We start from the raw sequence: 22,190 nt of genomic DNA, 5'->3' as shown, positions 1-22,190 counted from the left end.
ACGGGACCTAGTTTCTATACGAGTAGATAGGAGTTATACATCGTGTGAGATTACCAATGCATGCATGAGGCACAGAGCTCAGGGAAACATGTCTTAATAATCACTTATTAAAACTGGCTAAGGTCGGAAAGTTTTCTTCGTTTAATAAGGTATTAATAATCCTTATTTAAGCCAAGCACTACCAGCCAGCAGGGTACTCAGCTACCCGCTAGCAGCCTGCGTCGTATCAGCGCTCAACTCACCTCAAGGTCACCTCACAAGGCGGCAGCGGGAGCCAGAAATATGTCACACGGAGAGATTTCCCGACATTCATACTGGCGCGTCGCATTTTCCCGCGGTAGAAAATTTTCACTTTTCATTTAATCGTGAAAAATAGATATCGTCATTTAAAAATCTAAAAGCGTGAAATACGTACTCCAGGAGTAATAATCTTTTGATTTAGGCAATAAAAAAATAATAAGAAACCACCTAATTGAAGAAATTTCTGAGTGTCCAGGGATTTCGTCTGTGGCAGCATCAGTTATCGCCTCCGTCATTCATGATGCCATGAAGGAAGCTTGAAAGAGTCTTGCAATCCCTGAAGTCTTTTAACATTCGTAAAGCAAACATATCCCTTGTGCTGGTGGGGTTCTGTAAGGTTGGGAATGAAAAATGTGGCAATTTAGAAATTTTTGCATATGGTCGTTATGCATTATGTTATCTTTTAGTATGTAAGCCATTAGACTTTTTTAAATTTTTAGACCAAGGGCGTCTTTATATCTATCCCTGCTACTGCCAAGAACCACTGTGAAGTGATAGTTTTGTGTCATCTTAGATATTTTTGATGTTACATATTTTTATATTAATTTTAATGGTCATGGTGAATGTGTATTTTAGATTATCCATATTAATAGCTAATCAATAGATATGTTTAAATCGTTAATTTTGTAGGCATAAATTTATTTTATTAGTGTGAATAGTAATTCTTCTTGATTCTTTTCTTTACCTCCTGTGTTTTCAGGGAAATTGGCCAAAAGTGAGTGTTTGTTTTAACCATTCATATTTTAATTAGCACTCCTTAAACAATTATAATAACCTTGATGGTGATGAATTATTGGCATTTCAAGTTATGCATGTTAGTTTCAGTAGTTTCAGTAATAAGCATTTTAAATGGATCTCAGTAAAAATTTACTTTTTCAAACTTTCATATTCATGTATAGGTAGAATTTCACATTCATTCTTGGTCAACATGTGAATTGCTGGTGTTTTGGTAGCTTACCAAAAGTTATTATTGAACATCACTTAAAACACCTTCGACAGTAAATAATTGAGCTGCCAAAATATCATTCTAATTTAAGGGATCTTCCGATTAGTAATTGACTCAAAAACCTTGAAATCTTACGTCAGGTGTATCTCCATTTCCATAGAATCAGCTCTGTCAAATAATTCTTATCTAAATAACTGAATTGAGATATGTAAGCCTGAAATTAATGTGTAAGAATCATGTTATTTTTTATTAACTTTGGTTTACTGCTGTTGAAAACAGCTTCAGTTAGAAACAAGCCATTATTCATCAGCCTTAATATTAGTAAAGGTTTTCCAATTTCTTTTCTGGAAACTTCATCTTCCCCATTATTATTTGATTGATGCTTCATTAATTTTACGGCTTCACATATCACCTGAGACATATTGAAAATTCATTTCCTCATTCTTACTAAAATGTCACTCACTCAAGGTACTCATTTAAAAATATTTTACCCTTGCAATGACAAAAAGTTACATAAGAGGTAATATAATTGACTAAAATCAGTAATATGTATTTACACCATTTGCTCCTTTAAGCATGTATAAATTAGGGTTATAATTTTGGTGGAATAGATTTTGTATGATTGCCACTATGGGGTTGAATATTGCTTTCAGTATCACTTTGATATGCATGGTTATAATGCAGTAGTAGTCATTACTCTGCTATTTATTATTTTTCATAAGCTACACTGGTTTTGCCTAATCCCCCCCACAGGAAAAATATCCCATAACCCGTCAACGCCCACGGGTGCCATATGGCACCCAGTGCAGTGTCAAGCCTATACTCCTGCAATGCATTTACTATGTAAATTTAAGCATATATTTCAGTGCACTTACTTAGTGGAAGGTTTCCTCTATTATCCAGTCAGTCTGGATTGTGTTCATTATGTTGAGCTCCTATGTATCATATTTTATAAAAGTGACATATGTGTGAATTTAAAAAAACTTTGGGAGCTGACGGGTTAACATCAGTTGATCACTAGCAGTCAGGGTTAATCTGAATTTTCTAACTCTTTTATACGTACTATCAATTACCAGTGAACTATATTTAATTGAAAACTTTTGTATGAGGGCTGTCTTGAATACCGTATAAGCGTGTGTAAGAGGCGCACCCCTATTTTGAGCATCGAAGCTATGAAGAAAAAAATTTTCCGGCATTTTTTTAATACTATCGCGCGGTGTTGCAGACGTATATTAGATAACTGTCGAAATTCCAGTACGCCTGGAATTTCAACAGTTATCGAATTTTCCTCTTTCAATATTGATTGAATGAGGAAATTTTGATAACTGCGGCGGTAATAGCGGCATAAGAGGGAGTAGAAAGAATTTCGATCCTCTCTTCGCATACGCCGTTGCTCTACGATGCTTGTCCAATTCACGAACAATTTTGTTTAAATGCTTTCGCAGGAGTATTGCAATAGAATTGCAGCCGTGGAAAATTTTAAGGCAATACACGACAGGCACATAGCATGAACCTTCCCAAGAGCTTGGACAACAATCGGGGCAATCTCAGCGTCGTAGGATAATAACCATGTCGTAGATTTAATGGAGCCACATTCAGCCCTCCATTAGCCAATGCCTCTGCCGTTTTTTTCCTTTCCGAGACCCCACAGGAAAGTAGGAAAACATCAAGCTAAAGGGAAACGTGTTTCATCCCTACCCTGTCTTACCAACTGACCTTGATCGATCTCTCAGTTTATGGAGGCCAAATGCTTGGTGAGTCATCTACTGAGCCCGAAGATATCTCGATAGCTTTGAATAATTGTAAGACACGCACGAGGTTTAAAAAAAGGAAGAGATCTAACGCGACGCATATATGACAGAATTTAAGTTTTTTAAGCTCTAATTGTTTGACACAAAGATTTATAGTTACAACAAGGCTACTAATATTCAAAATAGTCCAAACAGGACAATTTCAGAAGAAACAAGCGTAGCATAAACGCATTCAAACAAGACGAGACGGACTGGAAACTTTAGGCAACGCAAACTGCGTATATCACATTGCTGCGCCTTCGCCCCTTCGCTTTGAAGGCAACGACGTCACATGCAAGATCGGACGTGTTCTTCCCATGCTCTTTCACTCATAGCCTCGTAGCTTGAAATACGGAGGGGAGGGAGCACGCTCCTTCCCCTCCGTATTCCTTCCGCGCTCTTCACTGATAAGCATTTCTGATTTCTTCCATCCACAATTTAGTCCAACAATGAACACACTCGTTCGAATTTTTTAAAGCGCAGGTTTTGATACCAATATAATTTTCAGTTGCAATAATCCTCATATTAGCGTCTGAAGATGATTTTTGGAAAATCAGGCCCTCAGCGTAATGGAAATTACTCGGCAAGACAGATATTGACTATTAAACAGGTATGTCCTTCAAAACTACGCATTTCTCTACGTTTGATAAGCGATTACTATATGCAGTATAAATGCCGCGGGATGCCCACTCGTGGCAGTAAATTTAGCGTGCCCTCCGGAGCAAAAAACCCTGCGCGATCTTCCATGTTCACCTCTGGGGTACCCATGTGACGGCGTGATGCTTACAACAAAAGCAAACAGGAGCATTTTTTAAAGTACGTCACTAAGGGAGAAGCTCCCCTGCCTGCCGCTTGTTTTTGACCTAGGGTTTCAGATGACTGTGTCACACTGGAGACCAAGGCCACTCAGTTCCCCTTAGACTTACGACCGGTGAAGGGGTGGGGGGGGGGAAGATAAGAAGTTTGTGTAAGAGGCGGAACCTCATTTTTGGCTGCAATTTCTGGGAAAAAAGGTGCGCCTCTTACACGCGCTTATACGGTGGACCATAAAAGTGAACTTCATCGATGTTGCAAATACTTGAAACACTATTAAATTTCTTGATCAACTCTGAGCTTGATTTGATTACAGGTGTGTTATTTTTGCTCAGCAAGTTACAACTCCTGCTTACCGGCTGACTTTGAAAATTTTTAGCTAGAGTGGTAGTGTGTAACTAATTCGGTAAATCCCATTTTCGCAGAGGATGAGAAAGCAATTATCATGAGAAATTGCCTACTGTTTTATCTTTTATCTTGATTTAATTCAGTCAAAAACTTATTTTGAATAATTTGTATGAAAAATGCTTAGAGAATTGAGTTGAATTATAATTTTGAAAGTCCCTGGCAAGTAAATGCTTCCATATTAATGTTATCAACTTAATAATTTGCTTGGTAGTTGTTATTTTTATTTAAAGGAGTTCAAAAGCTGTCACAAATCAATCGGTAAGGAAATTTGTCTGATCATATTCTTGACTGAAGATTTCTAAAATTACACATTTTGTGTGAGAAAGCAAAATTTTTAAAGCTGTTGGCTTAAAAATATATTTAGAGGTGACTGTGATGGATTTAAAAATCTACAAATATTGGCTGTGTTGACTAAGGGTAACCTGAAGGCACAAATCAGACACTGGATTCTCCGTGAAACAGCATAGGTGAATCTGAAACCTTCAAAGAAAATGATGCAATCGTTACAATGCCAGTAATGTGTGGAAATGTTACATCTAATACGTAGCTTCCTATAAATTGATAATTAACGTCAGGACCTCTAGAGTTATTTATTCCTTAATATGAAATGGTTGATTTTTTTACCCACTACTTCCTAAACAAAGCTTGTTTTAACAAGTGGTGTTGTTTAAATATGCAAAGCCTGGGAATGGCCAGGAGGAGGTTAGAAACATGTGCAAGAGGTTGGGAATCCGTTGTCTCATGTTCCTACAGAGATCCAGTGTTAATGTTTATGCTCATGGGTGTGCAGAGCACTAGGTTTAAATTGATGATGCTGCATGAACTTTTTTAACATAGCCGTAGGTTTTTAAACATTTATTCCTAATTTTTATGCACAATTTATTCATATGCATTAGTATTTGTATCCATTTTATTCAATTGCTTGTTTATTGTTGAAAAATTTCCAATCAAATGCATAGCACATAAGTCTACATTTTTCTCAGCTGTCATTATGAGTAATTCAGTACACATTCATTTATAGAACAGGGTGGCCAGCAACTGGGAACGCTGGGAATTGTGCATGAATTTTTAGTCCCTGGATTTATACATGAATTACTCGTATATTTTTGCTCCAACCTGGAATTTCAAAATCTTTTATTTCAAACGAATGGGTGTTGAACTGGCAAAATTTCACGTAAAGCTTTGCCAGCTCAACACCCATTTTCTGGCCTAAAGGTCTGTTTACACGATACATTAACACATACAAGTTAATGTACTGTGTAAACAGGGCTTAAAATGTGTTTGTCATCATTTTAAGTGCAGTAGGTTACTGTCGGCATCAAAATGATGTGCCGCTGTACTTTGCAAATTTATGTCTAGACTTCAGTGAGTGCCATAACAATGACTAATACATCATTTTAAAGGAAATTTTATTCTCAATTCTGATTTATTTTTTATTTTATGAAAAATTAAAAAATCAAGACACGCTAGTGAAATAAATGACTCGGCGCATCATAATATTAGCAGTTTTGTCAACTTCATGAACTTTGTAACTCAACCCAGGGAAAACTGCTACGTCTAGAACATTCATCTTCCAAAAGAAGTGGCAAAAATTAGTTTAGATTAATAAAATGGCTCTTGCGTATTTTTAAAATGCATATGTTGTTGTAAAATAATGAAAATGTTTAAACATTATCTAGTCCTACAGTTTACCCCGAAAGAAAAAATAAAATTGATAGAAACACTTCTTGATTTATTTGCAATTTTTCTATGATGCGAAAATAAATTATATTTATGTAGTTTAGATTACATATGGGCATTTAAAAAATATGCCAGAGCGAATGAATGCTGCGTTGCCACGTCTTTTGTGCGTAACTTTGCTTCCTGGTAACCGGCACTGGCCTGGCTCAGCCCCGTTTGGCAACATGACATCAATGGAAGTTATTAATATTCGTCAATATAGTCATCATCATCATCATCAATAGTTATCAATTTTCTTTTTTCTTTTGGGGTAAACTGTAGGACTAGATAATGTTTAAACATTTTCATTATTTTACAACAAAATATGCATTTAAAAAATACGCAAAAGCCATTTTAGTTATCTACATAAATTTTTGCCACTTATTTTGGAAGATGAATGTTGTAGACATAGTAGTTTTCCCTTGGTTGAGTTACTAAGTTCATGAAGTTGACAAAACTGCTAATTTTATGGTGCGCGGAGTCATTTATTGCACTTGCATGTCTTGATATCTGAATTTTTCGTAAAATAAAAAATAAATCAGAATTGAGAATAAAATTTCCTTTAAAATGACGTATTACTCATTGTTATGGCACGTACTGAAGTCTTGATAAAAATTTGCAAAGTATAGTGGCACATCATTTTGACGCCGACAGTAGTACAAGTTTTAAAGCCGCATCAAAACGTCGAATGTTACACAACAACAGAACCAAAATGTCTAGCAGTCTTGACTCAATTAAGATTCAAAAGCATGAAGAATGGAATACCAGGTGATGTTAGCATCTACTTAAGAGGGTCTAAGTAGCTTCTTGGGTTGCATTGAATAAATTTAAATTTGACGTACAATGTGTGTCAACTGACCTATTCCATGTCCTTGTAAATGCATAAATATAATATTTTCTTAGAAGTATTGAAGGAATCTTGGGTGTTTTAAAGTTCCTATCCATTACAGTGATCGCATAAGATTAACATGCTGTTTTGTAAAATTTCTCTGGAAAACGAGGAATACCTAATGCATGAATTCTTCTGCTTTGATTGGTTGGACACCCTGTAGAATTAATGCATGTCTTGCATTTTAGGAGGAGTATCACATTGAATGTTTTGGTGCTTGGTTTTATTCTTTGCCATCTTAATTTTAAAATCACTGTTATTTTTTACGTGAAGAATGAAGATGTATTCGTGGCTAAAATTACTCACTGGAACTCGGTCTTATGCCCCTTAAGTACTGTCCCTGATAGAAAAATCTTACCGCCTAGAAATCTTTGTCCAGTCCAGCCATGTTCCAAAATGGCGATTCAAGCTTTTGTTGCACACTTGTTAGTTTGAGTATTAATATTTCTCATGCTCCTCATATGTTGATTTCATCACTTCTGGTTCTTTAAACAAATGGTCGAGTTTACGAAATACTCAGTTACGTATTGTCTGGTGACCAATTGTTGTGGTTGTAAGATGCCGTGGTTACTAACTGTCTGTTTACAAGATGTTGTGAAATAGCCATCTAAGTATTAATGTTGAGCCACTTTGACTATTTGACTGCTTTCAAAGTTTGCGAGGCTTGTTAATAATGAAATTATTCTAAAAATTGTGTGATGACTAATGTACCAATTTGTGGTTATTTTATATTTGTGTTTGCAGTGAGTAAAGAATTCCCTCAGTAGCCATTGTGAGCTAGTACTTAGCCCATTAAAGCCTTGAGCATCATAGTATAGACAAAAAATGGCAGAGCTGGCCTTATCCCCCCTTAACTGGAAGTGGGGGATTAAGGTGTGAGGGAGCTCACTTCTTCAGTTGCTCAGTGGATGGACAAGCAATCGTCTCCTGGGTGGTTGTATATCTAGTACTCCATGCTAGCAGAGTAGACATTATGAAAGGTGGCAAGACTACTGCAATCTATCATGATCACATGCCATATTTTCCATATTAATTGATAACATTTTATTTTAAGATTAAACTTGATTAAAAAATTAATAAACTTTAAGAATTATAATTTTAGACCTCATTGCCCTTGATTTTATATATTTTCCATACTTGCTTTCGCTTGCTGGGGGCTCCGCCCCACCAGATCGCAAAAAGCCTGCAGCCTATTATGGTAAATTTGCTAGGTGTTACATTTTTGTCTGCCGTTAGTTTGCAGTGAGAAAAATGGCATCTTGATGATCATCTTTCAGCACACTCAGGGTTCACACCAACAAACTTCAGATTTCAATATCCTTGGGCAGTTTTCAAATGAGTAACATATTTGGAAATTAGCTATTTTTAATTTAAACTATAGAATTGTTTCCTAAACTCATTAAAATCCCTGATTGAAAAGTTTGAAGTGGAAGTTTATTAATTTAAAGGCTTGTATGAAGTGTTGTACTAGGGGAATGTTCTGTAGAATCTGGGAGTTGGACTCTCAATCATTGCAAGTGCAGTCTAGTACTAGCATATTCCTAATTAGCATTAACTTTACCACCATCTCTCAGTGCTTGAATTAAATTTGCCAGCTAGTGGCCCATGCATGAATGCTTGTGTCACCCTTAATTATGAATTATTACCCAAGCTGCTGATGGCAATCACTACGTATAAAATATTTGCACATCCTTCTGGGTACAAATCTTGGTATTATAGATGTTGGTGTCAATTTATCAACTTTTGAATAAAAATTTGCTACTTTAGTAACCAACAGATTTATATTGGTGGTTGCATCTTTTGCCTACACTATCTTGCCTAAATGAATAAAAGCTTGCATTTTTTACTTGACATGTGCTAAGATAACCCAAAGCTTGCATGCTGAGTGCTTGAAGTTTCTAATTACTTTTCCAAGGCATGCTAAACTAATTAGTTGCCAATCATAATTATGTTTATTCTCTCAGTCCATGCATTATCAAAAAATCTATAATCTGTTTTGGAGGGTTTCATTCAATTATGTTATTGCTTTTAATTTATGTTCTTATGCTGAAGTGCTGTGGTGGTTTGTGATATTGGCTTTAAACTTAATGTGGTTTGAATTTTTAAATTGTACCAATGGTGGAACGTCTGATTTTAGTCTTAATCAGTTTCTCCATGAGGAATGAATAGAGGATACCACATTGTGAAGTCCTAATTTTCTGTGTAATTGTTTCCAGTGCTCCAATCCATAATGAAAAATCAGTTAAATTCCATAAAAACCCATCAACATATAGTTTTTTTTATTAAGCATTGGCTAAAGTGCAAACTCAACTAGTTCTTACCTGATGTAAGCCTTTGATGGATTGAGAACTAATATCATGTAGTTTTTCCTGGTTAGTTTTGAGTTAGCTTCCCAATTATAAATAAAATTACTCATTATTGTCACAATTTTTATTCAATATTTTAATACTAAATTTTGTCAACAAACTACAGATTCAGTGACCCAATAAACACGAAGAGGAGGCAAAACTATGCCAAAACTTTCCTAGGAAGGCCCTTTTTGAGCATCTTTGATTGGACGGATGGGAAATATGATTCATCTTTGAAGGAAATCCCTAATTAATGAAAATAAAATAAGCCCCTGAATTAAGCCCCAAAAAATCCTATCTCATTCAATTTCCAATTGATATCTCCAATTTCAACTTGTCATTCAATTCGACACAGGTTAATGAAATCTGATGGCGATAAAATATCATATTTGATTTTATATAACTTAAAGAAAAATATTAGGGTGGTGAGAGTGATAATATCCTGAACAATATTTTTGCCCAAATGAGGGACACACTAATGTGTACAAAATCAAACAAATGGATATGGGTGGAAGTGAAGGAAAGCCATACTAGCTTGTTGGAGTCACATGTATGGGGACTGAGGTTATTGTTGTGCTGTGAACTCATCTTTTGAATGGTCATGTTATCTGTTTCCTGTTCATCTTACAGGAACTTTTGAAATTAGACGTTCTACCTTAACAGTACAGGTGACATTGAGGTGCATTGAATGAAGTCCACTAATTATATAACGTGGTCCAGGAATGATTTATTGGTGATTTTTTTTCTTCAAAGTCTCATAAGCTGTGCATGATAGAGGTCATTTTAATTTTTGGGCAACAAAAATTGGGTAATGGAAATTTATATCTATATGTAAATTTTGCTTCCTTATGCTACTGATGGCCTACTTATCCCTAACATATCTGTTCACTGTTTAATAATGCCTCACAACAGCAAGTCGCGGGTACTGAGTGCAATTCGCCCAGTGTGAAGAAAGACCGCAGGAAATTTGGACTGAGGCGGAAGAAGGGCTCCAAGGGGAGTGCTGCCGATTTGAACTTGGGCTCTAGTCCCGGGGGGCGTCCGACTCCACCACCCCTCACGGGAACCACGCCACAACCTCCTCAGCAAATGACTCCACCCTTGCAGTCATCTGCACCCCCTGTCGCTGTTAATGAGGTGGATACTACAATCTTCACTTACTCTGTGAGAAGTAAATCTGTCTTGTAATGCAGAATACATGATTTTCCATTAACTGCAAATGTGACTGTCCTACATTTGCTGCTATTATGAATCAATGAGTGAATGAATGATTCTGCTTCATGCATATCCAGTTGCTTGCTAGGTTTTAAATAATGGACAAATAATATTTCATTTAAGAAAACTTTAAAATTGTACTATAGTAGAACCATGGTGAACCAAATAGATTTATGGGCTGCATCAGTGGTATTTCAATATCTCTAGTGTATATATGCTCTAATGCAAACTTAAATGCATTTAACGTAAAGGCATCGATGTTAAGATAAAACAATGAATAAGGGTGTTAATTTTAGATTTCTGTAGAATTGCAAGGACATTGATGGAATAATTAACTCTATGTATACCTTCTCACCTGGTTATTACATTAATGTGCTATATATAATTGGTAGAGATGGGTCGAATAGCAGATTTCTCAAACTTGAATATCGAATTCGAATATTAAATCATTGCTCGAATATTCGAATACCTTGAATACTAGAATTGCGCAATGCATATAAAACATACGTATTTTCTTCTATTTTCCTTGATAAATGAATAAATAAAAAGATATCCAGTGGAACCTCGATCTATCGTCTTTCAGGGGGGACGAAAAAAACAATGAATGCGGAAATGTTTGACTAGGTTGCCTATGCAGCAGGAAACCCAGGATTTTGGCGAGTAATTGAGATTTCCTTTCAAGGATTCAAACCGGAATTTAGCTGATTAATGGAATATTTTAATTTTATGGGAACAATTTGGGCTTATAGTTGATTCAACTAACATCTCTTTCAAATATCCTAAGGGGACACATCACCTCGCGAAAAAAAGATTGCATGCCGTCTCGGCTTTTACACTGCTACGATAGATTTCTGTCTGATGTATATATTCTTATCTACCAAACGCCATTTCAGCGGCACGCCCATCTGATACTCTGGTTCATCCAACTTCTTATTTTCAACAGGTAGCTCGCTTTACCCCCACTCCTACTGTCAAGTGCTAGCGGATAATTCGAGGCATTTTACAAAATACACTCGCTTCTCCACCGGATTTTCTTCAATTATTTTCAGTCCATCTTTGGAAGTTCTCTCGAGATAAGCAGATACGAATTGCTAGCAGGGAGAAACCAAATATCTTGAGAAAATATCCCTTCGTCTGCAACTGTGACAATAGAGATTTATATCATAACTCATAAATTGTAACTTGATACATATATGTTTTCGAAAAAAATACTGCATCAACTTCCGAGAAGCTCATTTGCGAGGATATCGAGTTTCGTCAGAATGCTAAGTCTCCATCGTATTTTGAAATTTATTTCTTTGCGTAAAATGCTTAAATAAAGTTAGAAATACGTCGTGTTTGGTCTCATTATTTTTGAAATTACGTGCACATTACTAATATTTCAATCGAATAAAGGTGTAATATCAATTGACTAAAGTCATTGTTAGGCAACTTTTGTGGTAATAGATGACTCATGCAGCGGTTGACCTCCAGAAATGGGGAACTTCAAAGCAGGGAGGCAGAAAAAGGTCAGTGGGGGAGAAAGAAGGAAGGGTGAAACACGATTCTATTACTCTCCTGTAACTTGATATTTTCTTTTGAAGCTTTTGAATTATGGTCTTCGTAATACGAACCCTGCGTGAGCTGGGGCCTTTTGTTTGATTTCGGAGAGGAGGAAAGCGTCGGAGGAGGGGCCGAGGGCTGATGGATGGAGGGGGTAGCGAATTTTGGGAATTGTGCAATGTAGTTACTATCCCACGGCACTGAGGTTCTCCTGGTGGGGGGAATCGGGGATTTTCGGATTTTTTCACCAGATCATTTTCAATTCCCCACGTCGAACTCTTTTCACCGCTCTGATCCACGAATTTGATGTAATTCGTCAACTTGCCTAAAATGGCGCTGCGTGCACTAAACGACTACAGTTCTCTACAATTTTCCGAGTCAGCTACCAACAACGTGCATGCGACAGTGTATGATGCGAAATTCAAAGTATTCGAGGTATTCGAGACGGTACCTTTAGCATAACTATTCGAGACCTCGAATATCGAATGCTTTCTAGTATTCGAGGTATTCGAGTATTCGCGGATACTATTTGCACATCTCTAATAATGGGTGATTACTGTTGTCAAGGCAGTTTCATCATTTCTCTCTAAAATGCAGTAGATTCCAGTTAATGGGGACACTGGTTATTTGGGGAAGCCTCTTAATTGGAGTAGATCTTGAAGTACAGAACACAAGGAAGCGTAATTGGCCCCCTTTTGTTCAATATATTCATAAATGACCTATGCTCTCGAATTAGTGGTAAAATATTAGGGATGTACGAGTAGTACTTTTTGATCTCAAGTCGAGTATTGAGTCGAGTTGAAAACTAATCGTGAGTGTTGAGTCGAGTATGGCAATTGTGAACCAGTCTCTACAGCAATGCGTGTTCCAACATATTCTCATTTTTCCTATACCCACTATTCTATTCTGAAGGTTAAATTTGAACTATAAGGGAAAAGATAATGAGGAACGTTGATGTAAATCATGTCAGAATTAGGAGATGAATGAAAGTTAACGTGTCTTAAGCAGTTCCATAAGCACAATTGAAATGAATTAACCTGTAATAATATATCGTCAATTTAATTTATATATGTCTCCAACTACTCAGAAGAGCCCTCAGAAAAGGCATTTTCACAACTGTAATTAAGGTTACATACACATGAATCATGTAATATTGGATCCTTTCAAATTCTCATGCAGGAAAACCAATTGATCTACATGCTCAGGCAGCAGTTTTTGATGTCTCCAAGATACTGTATTACGTAAAGAAAATTGTCTTTTGCAACACACTAGTGTGGCTGGAAAAGTACTTTTTCACCAAAGTTGGAAGATTTGGGAACTTTGGGAATTTTTAAAAGTTATATAAACAATTTTTATGGATCTTGAATCTTCGTGGAATTTTTAGTAGACGAAGCGAACGAAATATAGAACTTAAGCTTTGCAGACCAAAATTTTTTTCTTCTTTATTTCTACTTCATTTAATCCGCCGTAGAAACTCTTTGTTTTGTAAGTTCAAGAAGGAAACCAAGCACAATAAAGAATTAATCGAAAATTAACATCGGAAGTACATAGTATTGAAAATGGCTAAAAGATGGCACCCACTTGTAACATCAAACACCTATAAAAGCCGACATTGTCCACTAAAACCTAAAAGTAGCATTTTTTTAATAGAAATAATAACAATTTTTACGTATTCTCTCAACATTTGAGTAAAGAAAGTAGGGTAGGGTACAAAAGTATTGCATAAGAAAAAGTGTGCAGTACGGCTGTCCATTCTGATAACTCTGCCAGGTTGGAAGACTGTCGGCCACAGTGGCTTACATAAAGGTATTCGGCACCCAAGTCAACTACTATAGTGGTTGACTGCTACGTGTACAAAAAGCTGAATCTCCTAGGCCAAGGGACTAGAATGGCTTATCAGATTTAAAAACGATATTGTTACATGAGTTGCCTGATAGTGCCTCCTGTCAACAGATTTTTGAACTTACTGACTTCGACAGCTGTGTAACCGAAACTACTCGACTCGACTTGAGATTCATAACACTACTCAAAGCACCCAAATCGAGTACTAACTACTCGACTCAACTTGAATTTTCGATTACTCACATGTCCCTATAAAATATTCGAAGGGCAGGGTATTTTCAACGACCCTGTCATCTATCACTAAATTAGCGATCACTCTGACTTTGAAATTCCATCATTGGATTCAAGCAATATTCAAGTGCGTAGCCAAGAGTAGGAACTCAATCTGAGCAAATTCACAGCGGTATCTTTCTTGTGCAGGTTTTCCTACTATCCCCAGGTATATGCTTTGGATGGTGTTAACTTAAAGGTTACAGAGGAAGTGAAATATCTGGGAATGACGATAACTTCAAAACTATTGTGGCGAACACATGTAAGAAATATTTATGGAATGAAGTTAGGATGTGTAATGTGGGAAGAATTTTGGATGAGAAAATAAAAGAGAGGTACATACTATTTTGCACTCCTCCAGCCACACCTTGAATATGCAGTGAGTAGTGGGGCTAAGTGCACCAGTCCATATACCGTATTTCTCCGAATATAGTCCCCCTCTGAATATAGTCCCCCCCCCTAATTTTGAGGCTTCAGTTTCGGGAAAAGTTAAAAAAATGCGTTCGAATATAGTCCCCCCTTTACTTTTACCACAGGCATTTTTGGAAAAAAAGGGGGGACTATATTCAGACATATACGGTATGCTCCAATTAACCGGAATCTACTGTACTAACAAAAGTCTACTAACTAGATCCATATGCATGTCATGAGCTTATTAGGTGAATAATGGCATATTTATGCATAAACAATTTTGATTACATATTTAGAATGGTGGAATGCTTGCATTTTTTCTGCCCATGCATTATTTATGGTGGGTAAATAAAACTTACTAATCTTCCACTTGCATTTAAAAGTATGTACATATATATGGTTCCAGGGCTCTTTCCTGTACATAATGTAGACGTTGCTTATGAAGTATCATTATTCACTACATATTTTTTAAAATTTCAATGTTTATAGCTTGTTTCATCAGGAGCAGTCTTACGAGTAGGGAAATATTTTTATGCATATATGTATAAAATTTTGGCATTTGCTGAAGAAGCACTGATTTAGTGTTACTTAGGGTATTTGACTTTGCCTGATAGCGTGTAGTTGTTTGCCAAGTAATGGAAGGTATAGGCAATGAATAGAAAAAAACATTTCAGGATTTTGGTATGTTAAATATGGGTGAAGATTTAAATGTCAGTTGTTGTTTCAAATGATTTGCATTTTTATGTCCGTTGTATAAGTGAAGAAATGCCAGATTCACTAGTTCTACACTTGGACAAAACACTCACCAGCTCATGTCTAGATTTGCTTAACAATTGAGTGAAATTGGGTTGGCAGTAACTTGTTGGGAAATCAATCCTTATCTAAAATCAGTGTGTTATCCCTTGCTGTCTCAGCGATTTTGCCCAGAGTCCGGTCACAGTGGCAAGCCGAAGGGATTTGAGTTTGACCAAACGTTGGATTCCATCCATAACTTTACCCTTTAACACATGGATGAATGTTTTTCATACATTGTTCATAATTTATAAATATTGTGACTAATAGGGTAGTTTCCTTCATCAAAGAAAACGAAAGGCATTGATTGCGATTCGTTACCCACCATTAGTGTATTCATAATACATAAATTATTTGGTTTTTGAAATACCGGTTTTGACGAATGGCAAGGGTCAAATTTTATCCTCATTTGAAAAAGGCCAGATTGGCGCCAATGCGATTCCACTCCGCATGACGTCACAGGGACCTAGTTTCTACACGAGAGGATAGGAGTTATACATCGTCTGAGGTTACCAATGCATGCATGAGGCACAGAGCTCAGGGAAACATGTCTTAATAATCACCTATTAAAACTGGCTAGGTTCGGAAAGTTTTCTTCGTTTGATAAGGTATTAATAAACCTTTTTTAAGCCAAGCGCTACCTTGCAGCAAGGTACTCAGCTATCCGCTAGCATCCTGCGACGTATCAGCGCTAAGCCTCGCCTCAAGGTCACCTCACCGGGCGGGAGGGGGAACCAGAAATACGACGCACGGAGATATTTCCCGTCATTCATACTTAAGCGTCGCGTTTTCGCGCGCTTGAAAATTTTCACTTTTCATTTAATCGCGAAAAATAGATGTTGTCATTTAAAAATCTTAAAGCGTGAAATACGTACTCCAGGAGTAATAATCTTTCTATTAAAGCAAAAAAAAAATAATAGGAAACCACCCTATTATGAACCTCCAGGATGAGAACTACATTTTTCCTTTAAAAGAAATATTATTTATATTGTAAACTCCATTGATGTCACACAAAAGAGGTAAGTTGGAGGGTCTGAGGCAGTCGGGCCAAGCATGAAAGGGGTGGGATGTGGAGGGGAATATCGCGTGCACCTGAGAAAAGGGGAAAGAATGAAAAAAGAGAAGAGGGTAATTTTGTGACTAGAATTCTTATGGGTAATGAGAGCCTTCGACTCAACACTACGATTTACAGAACAATTTAATCATAACCACCCAGGTGGAGCATGTGCTACAACAGAAAATAAAAAATATGGCGTAGATTCAGATACAGAAAAAATTTAACAAAAAGATTTTCCTTGAATTAAATGACATGAAAAACACTTCGTCCCCAGGATCTTCACGCTATTCTAATGAGAGGAATTCTCTAAAGAGCTCTTGTTTGCATTTGGAGGGTGATTGAAACCACTGTTGATTATGGCATCATCTTCTTTATGGAGGAGCAAAATCACCATATGCACTTCAAACTGTGAAATGCACAAATTTACACAATTACTGAAAACATAGAAGGAATTAAGCATTGCTAGCATTTAGTGTGGAAAATAAATGTGAAGTGAAATTTGAATCTATCTTTCGACCATTTCAAATCACAGAAGAGTTGATTTGCAAAGTGACTTGGTGCCGAAGAACCCTGCTGTGCTAAACAGCACCCACATGATGACATAAATGCTCGATCAACTGTAAAGTCACATTTAATTTCAGTGGGTAAACAATCACTTTCTTGTAATAACAAATACATCTTATACTCAATAATTTTGCTCCACAATGAGTGTAAAAACTACCTGTATTGCTAGAATATTACATGAACTATCAACAAACGTATGGCATTTGTCCATTTCTGCCACTGAAAAAGAACTACAGCATTTGATATTCCCAGTTTTTTCAGAAATTTGACGCACAATGATTGACAGCATACCATTTTGTAGTCTTTCCTGACACTGTTTATACTGATTGGTGTCAACGGCTTTTGGTATCAGCTGCACAATAGGCTTTACCACTCGAGCTTTCATGGCCATTGCAAGGTGCATCATCAGGCGATGAATAAGAAATTGGAAGACGGTTGTCAATTAATATACTAGTCAACCCCTGTCCTTGAGCGGTGAGCAAACTATCCCCTATTGTGGTGTGGTGAACAGGTGAATCATTGCTGAAACCATATGGGAAACATCTGCACCATTGTTTCTTTTGGAAGATTCTCTTCCACGTCTGGCTGAGTTTAACTCTGTCCACTCGTTAAAATTCTGGGGGCATTTCTCAATTTCTATTGCCTTGTGAATTAGTCATCTGTGATAAAATTTTTCTTGGGCTAACACCTGCATTTCGTCAATTAAAATATTATGTCCTTCTTCAGAGTAAACATGCTCAGCTGGCCGACTACTCCATATCATGATGTAATACAGCCCTTTTGTGTTCTTTTAATCTGAAAGTAACTGAACACCCTGTCTGCCTGACGTACGATTTCCCACAAGAGCAGAGGTGAGTTGATGAGAGACCTGTTTCCTTCCACCAAGGACCAACTACATCCCTTGAACGTCGAAGGCATATACAAAATCCTGCGCTCTTCAAATGTGCAAATTCTTACATCAGGCAGACAGGGTGTTCCATCCAGGTCATATATCTGCTTTTCAATCAAATACTTAATATGTTTATTTCACATAAAATTCTCTTTCCTGTAATTGGTTTTCTTATGAATATTTCACAATGTAAGTGTTTCCCAGATATTCAATGTAAAATTCAAGGAAAGTTTAAGGGCCCTAAAACTTTTTTACATAGACTTTTTGAAGTCTGCATATTTCCTGCGAAGGTTTTGCATGTATGTAATCGGAATTTCATAGGCTTTACACATATTTATCCCATCAGTTTCTTAATAAAATATTTTCCTACGACTCAATTCATTGTTTCTAAGAAAGGAATGAGCATGTCTCTGCAGAAATATTCCCTCTCCCCAATTGTTTATTCTTATTCCCACTCCAGCAGACCCCAAAAAAGGTTACCAGAAATCAAGGGTGTTCTTGTTGAAAGATATTATTCAGAGTGTTTGAAGTTCATATAGGAAGCATAACTTTCAGACTTTGTGCTGTTTTGGAATATAACTGGTATTGCTTGAGAGGTTTTAATTATCTTTGGAATCATCATTTGGTCAAAATGCCCGTGCACAATTGGCATCTATTAAAATCCTCACCCCAGTCTACTTGTTCACTCCATCTCAGGTGACAGCAAGTATTACCACCACCTACATACCTGTATATGAAATTTGTCTCTGTCAATTGTCTCATCCAAAGCTACTTTGCTGCCAAGTTTGCGAAACCACTGGTTCTTGATGTACTACTAGTGCTTTATATTTTGCTGTATAGCAGAGTTGATACTGCAGTATCAATAAACAAAATAAAAAGGCAAAAATGTGCTGTCTGCGTGGAAAAATGTTGCTCACATGACTGCTTGTTTTGATAGTAGCTCCTCTTGCTTCAAGCAATATTTCATTGAGTCGCTCCCCTCATGTCTACCCGCATTAAGCAAAATATTGTTTACGTTTGGTTGCCATGTAGCTTACACATGGCAGACAAATTTCTTTCTTCTGGTGGTTAGGAACCAACTCTGCTTATTGTCAACGGAAAGCTCTGCACATACCAGTGACTTCGTGCACACTCTTGCACATTGTTATAGATTTACACTACAGGAAAAATTGTCTGCTAAAAAAAAACATTTGATATGGCTGAAACCCTAATAAAAAAAATTGTATAAACCTGTATAAAATTTGTGTACATTCTTATACAATTGCCATGACAATGTATAAGAATGTATACAAATTTTATACAGGTTTATACAATTTTTTCATAGGGGAATTTATACCCCGATCTTCCAATTTTTGGTTGGTATGCTACCAATTTGGTAATAGCTTTGTTTGGTAACTGTAGCCTATCATACCAGCAGTCAGGATATCTGGTTGGATTTCTGTTCAAGTCAAATAATTTTGTCCCATCAAAGTTCTTCCTTTGGTGTTTATACTTATTTTGGTTATGAATCAGAACATACCTTTCATGTTGAAGTAATGGTTTTACTGTTGTTCTGTTAGAAAAGCATTTTTAGAAATGAGAAGAAACGACCATTATAGCATTATATATTGTTTGATAATTTTAGTAATTCATGGGCATTCAAATGTCTCCTGACTTGATGCTCATGTAATGTAATAAACAAATAAAAGCTTAATTTGGAGTGTGTGCGTATTCATAAATTCAGTACTCAGTGTACATATGTATTTTTTAGACCTTTAATGCCCACCTTAAACTGCCTTATATGCATTTTATAAATATGTAGTACAAATGTGTTTATGCTAATATTTCGGTGTACTTCATATGATTTCCATCAGTAATGAATTTTTTCTATGTAGTTTGACTTTAATTAATTGTAATTTAATTTTTTGTCATGGGTAACCTATTCAATAGTGTATACTTTAGGTTATGCCAACCAATTTTGTACACATTTTGTTGGCATTAATTCAATTATGATTACTGCTCACCCTTTATTTATGGATGTGAGTTAATATTATAAGATATTTTCTAAACTTAATTACTATTTAAACATTTAAATAGCTTGTGCTTTAGTAGTGGTTTATATTCTATCCTGCTTGCTATTTAGGGTGTAGTAACATCCGCATCTGAAGGACTTCATCCATTGTCTTCTTTGAGTGGCAGCCATCCATCCCTCCCATCAGCTACTCTGGCCGTTGTCCGCCCTATCAGCCTCTCGGGTACATCATCTTCACCTGTGCCAGTACCATCTTCCAACATACCCTCATCCACCATTCCTCCAGCTTCTGAGCACTACCTGTCTCTGCCTTCCTCATCCACAGGAGGAAGCATAACACCTTCAGACAATCAGCTCCGAGAGGACTATATCATCTTAGCAAATGATGGTTAGTTGAATTATTAGATCCTACTAAAGTAATTTATGTATTGGGCACTTTTGGCATGGTAGCTATCCTTAAATTTTGATTGGTTCAAAAATCCTATGGTTTCCATTTACTTCCCCTAAGTTGAGGGTTTTTTATTTTTTATTTTGCATGGGTTTACTCTCCTAAATAATATTAATCACTCTTCCTTGGTCCTATTTAAGCTAGTTATCTTATCCTCCCTTTGTTATTTAAAGATTTTCACATAATAATGTTCATGTAGTAAAAGTCTATTATTAAATGTGCTGTTTAATACCACCAAACTATCCCACTCCCTTGTTAACCCTCCTATTCTCTTACCCTTCCTATCCTCCCTTCCTGCGACTGTATATAACCATCTCAGACAATACCGACATTCAGGTCTATAAAACTACCACATTTTCCTCTCACAACTTGTATTTCTGCAACTTGCGTTCTTGAAACAGTTAATTAACCTTCCTTATAAACATGCAAATTTCCCCAGTTCATTTATATTATCAACATGCGAGTAGTTAAAATTCCTGTCATGGTTTTTGCTGTTATGTTCATGATGAGTGCTGCTATCTGGGTTCTCCAGCCGCGTTTGTCTGTAGCGAGTGACGACAGATTCAAAAGCCATCCTGCTTTCATGTTCTGGTTGAAGGTGAGAAGCTCATTATTTCGCCGCCTTATTTGGTGCATTCCGTCGTTCCACTGAGCGCTGGTTGGCTAGCGCACTCTTCTACGGGTTACTGATGGGGTGGCCATAGTCTCTGTTAAAGTTTTCTATTTTATGGATTGCCAAGCCTTCTCTAATCTGCCTTGAATGGAAGCGGCTCACCATTACCGCTAATTTGTTAGTAAAAAAAAACAGTAAGAAACATTAAGTAAAGGTGCCCTTTGTGCCTTTTACTAAGAGAAAGCTTGAGCCACCACTGGGTTTCTCGATACCTATCCTTCACTTCTCTTCTCTCATTGTGCAGATGAACACAGCCATTTGTTAGCCTCTCCAAATATGTACATTGGAAGTAAAAATCAATGCCGTAATGTAATTTTTTTGTCTTTGTGCCTTGACCTTATACTTCTGCAAATAGCGTGTAAGTTGCTGTGCCTCTCTCATTACGTAGTAAACTGCTTACATGCAGATCGAGTGTTAGTCAGCAAACAGTACTCAGCATTTGCATGCAATTTTTTGGCTGTCAAGGTTTCACAAACTTGAAATCACTGTTTAATAGGCCACCAGATGCTGAAGTACAATTTTTACATTCTTTTACTACATATTCATGAATTTTTATACTACTCTTCATTTTTGCCGTATCCTCTAGTGTATGATGCCAGATTTCTCATTTGCTTGGGTTACTAGAGAATTAGTGACTGTGTATGTATTGTAAAAATTGTGAACACTTATGTGTAGTTCTTGTTTTTTGTGATTCTATCTTTTTGTCAGGAACTGAAGGAGTTGCTGTAATAGTATTGGAATGGAGTCAATTCGATGCATACATTTGAAGATGCGTAAGCTATCTAAGTAAGACATCAAGCATAGAGCTGAAATTTGTATTTTTTTGTGCTGTTGTGAGCATATTTGCAGTATATTTTCTAACATATTCACCTATGCAATGAAGAGATATGTGTGAAATATGAGTATGTACTGCTTATTAACTGTCTTAATAAGCTCCAGCCATCAGCGTTTTAGAAAAAGTTTATTGGGAAGATGCTAAATGTATTTTTCATTTGCTATGCAGTACTTCATTTAAGTAACACTGCTTGGACTTTATGTGTCTGTTAGGAAATACCTTGAAGGAGCCCATCCTAACTGATATAAGCCGAATTGCGTTAAGTTATATGTAGTCAAAATACTTGGAAATAATGGTATTAAGACCCTTAATTACTTTTAAAGAAGTTTATCTATGTGCAATCAAATTACATGCCACCTCAATTGGCTGGGTATGATAGGAAACTTCAATTGTCTGTGGAAATTATTGCCTATCTATCAATCAATGCA

General features: G+C 36.5%; 1 protein-coding gene across 5 annotated transcripts in view; it reads left to right on the top strand.

The window, feature by feature from the left end:
• LOC124155511 (oxysterol-binding protein-related protein 3-like) overlaps positions 1-22,190 on the top strand; it is a 63,583-nt gene that overhangs the window by 12,267 nt on the left and 29,126 nt on the right. For 2 of the 5 annotated variants that reach the window (XM_046529390.1, XM_046529389.1), the window contains exons 8-10: positions 1,001-1,015; positions 10,126-10,377; positions 19,918-20,194. In XM_046529390.1, coding sequence (XP_046385346.1) covers positions 1,001-1,015; positions 10,126-10,377; positions 19,918-20,194 — 544 coding nt within the window. The remainder of the gene's footprint in view (positions 1-1,000; positions 1,016-10,125; positions 10,378-19,917; positions 20,195-22,190) is intronic. The other 3 variants (XM_046529392.1, XM_046529391.1, XM_046529393.1) reach the window with 3 other exon arrangements.

Source organism: Ischnura elegans, chromosome 3, assembly GCF_921293095.1.
Source record: "Ischnura elegans chromosome 3, ioIscEleg1.1, whole genome shotgun sequence".
NCBI lineage: Eukaryota > Metazoa > Arthropoda > Insecta > Odonata > Coenagrionidae > Ischnura > Ischnura elegans.
Note: the sequence above shows the minus strand (reverse complement) of the source record. Positions and strands in the feature narration are given on the sequence as shown.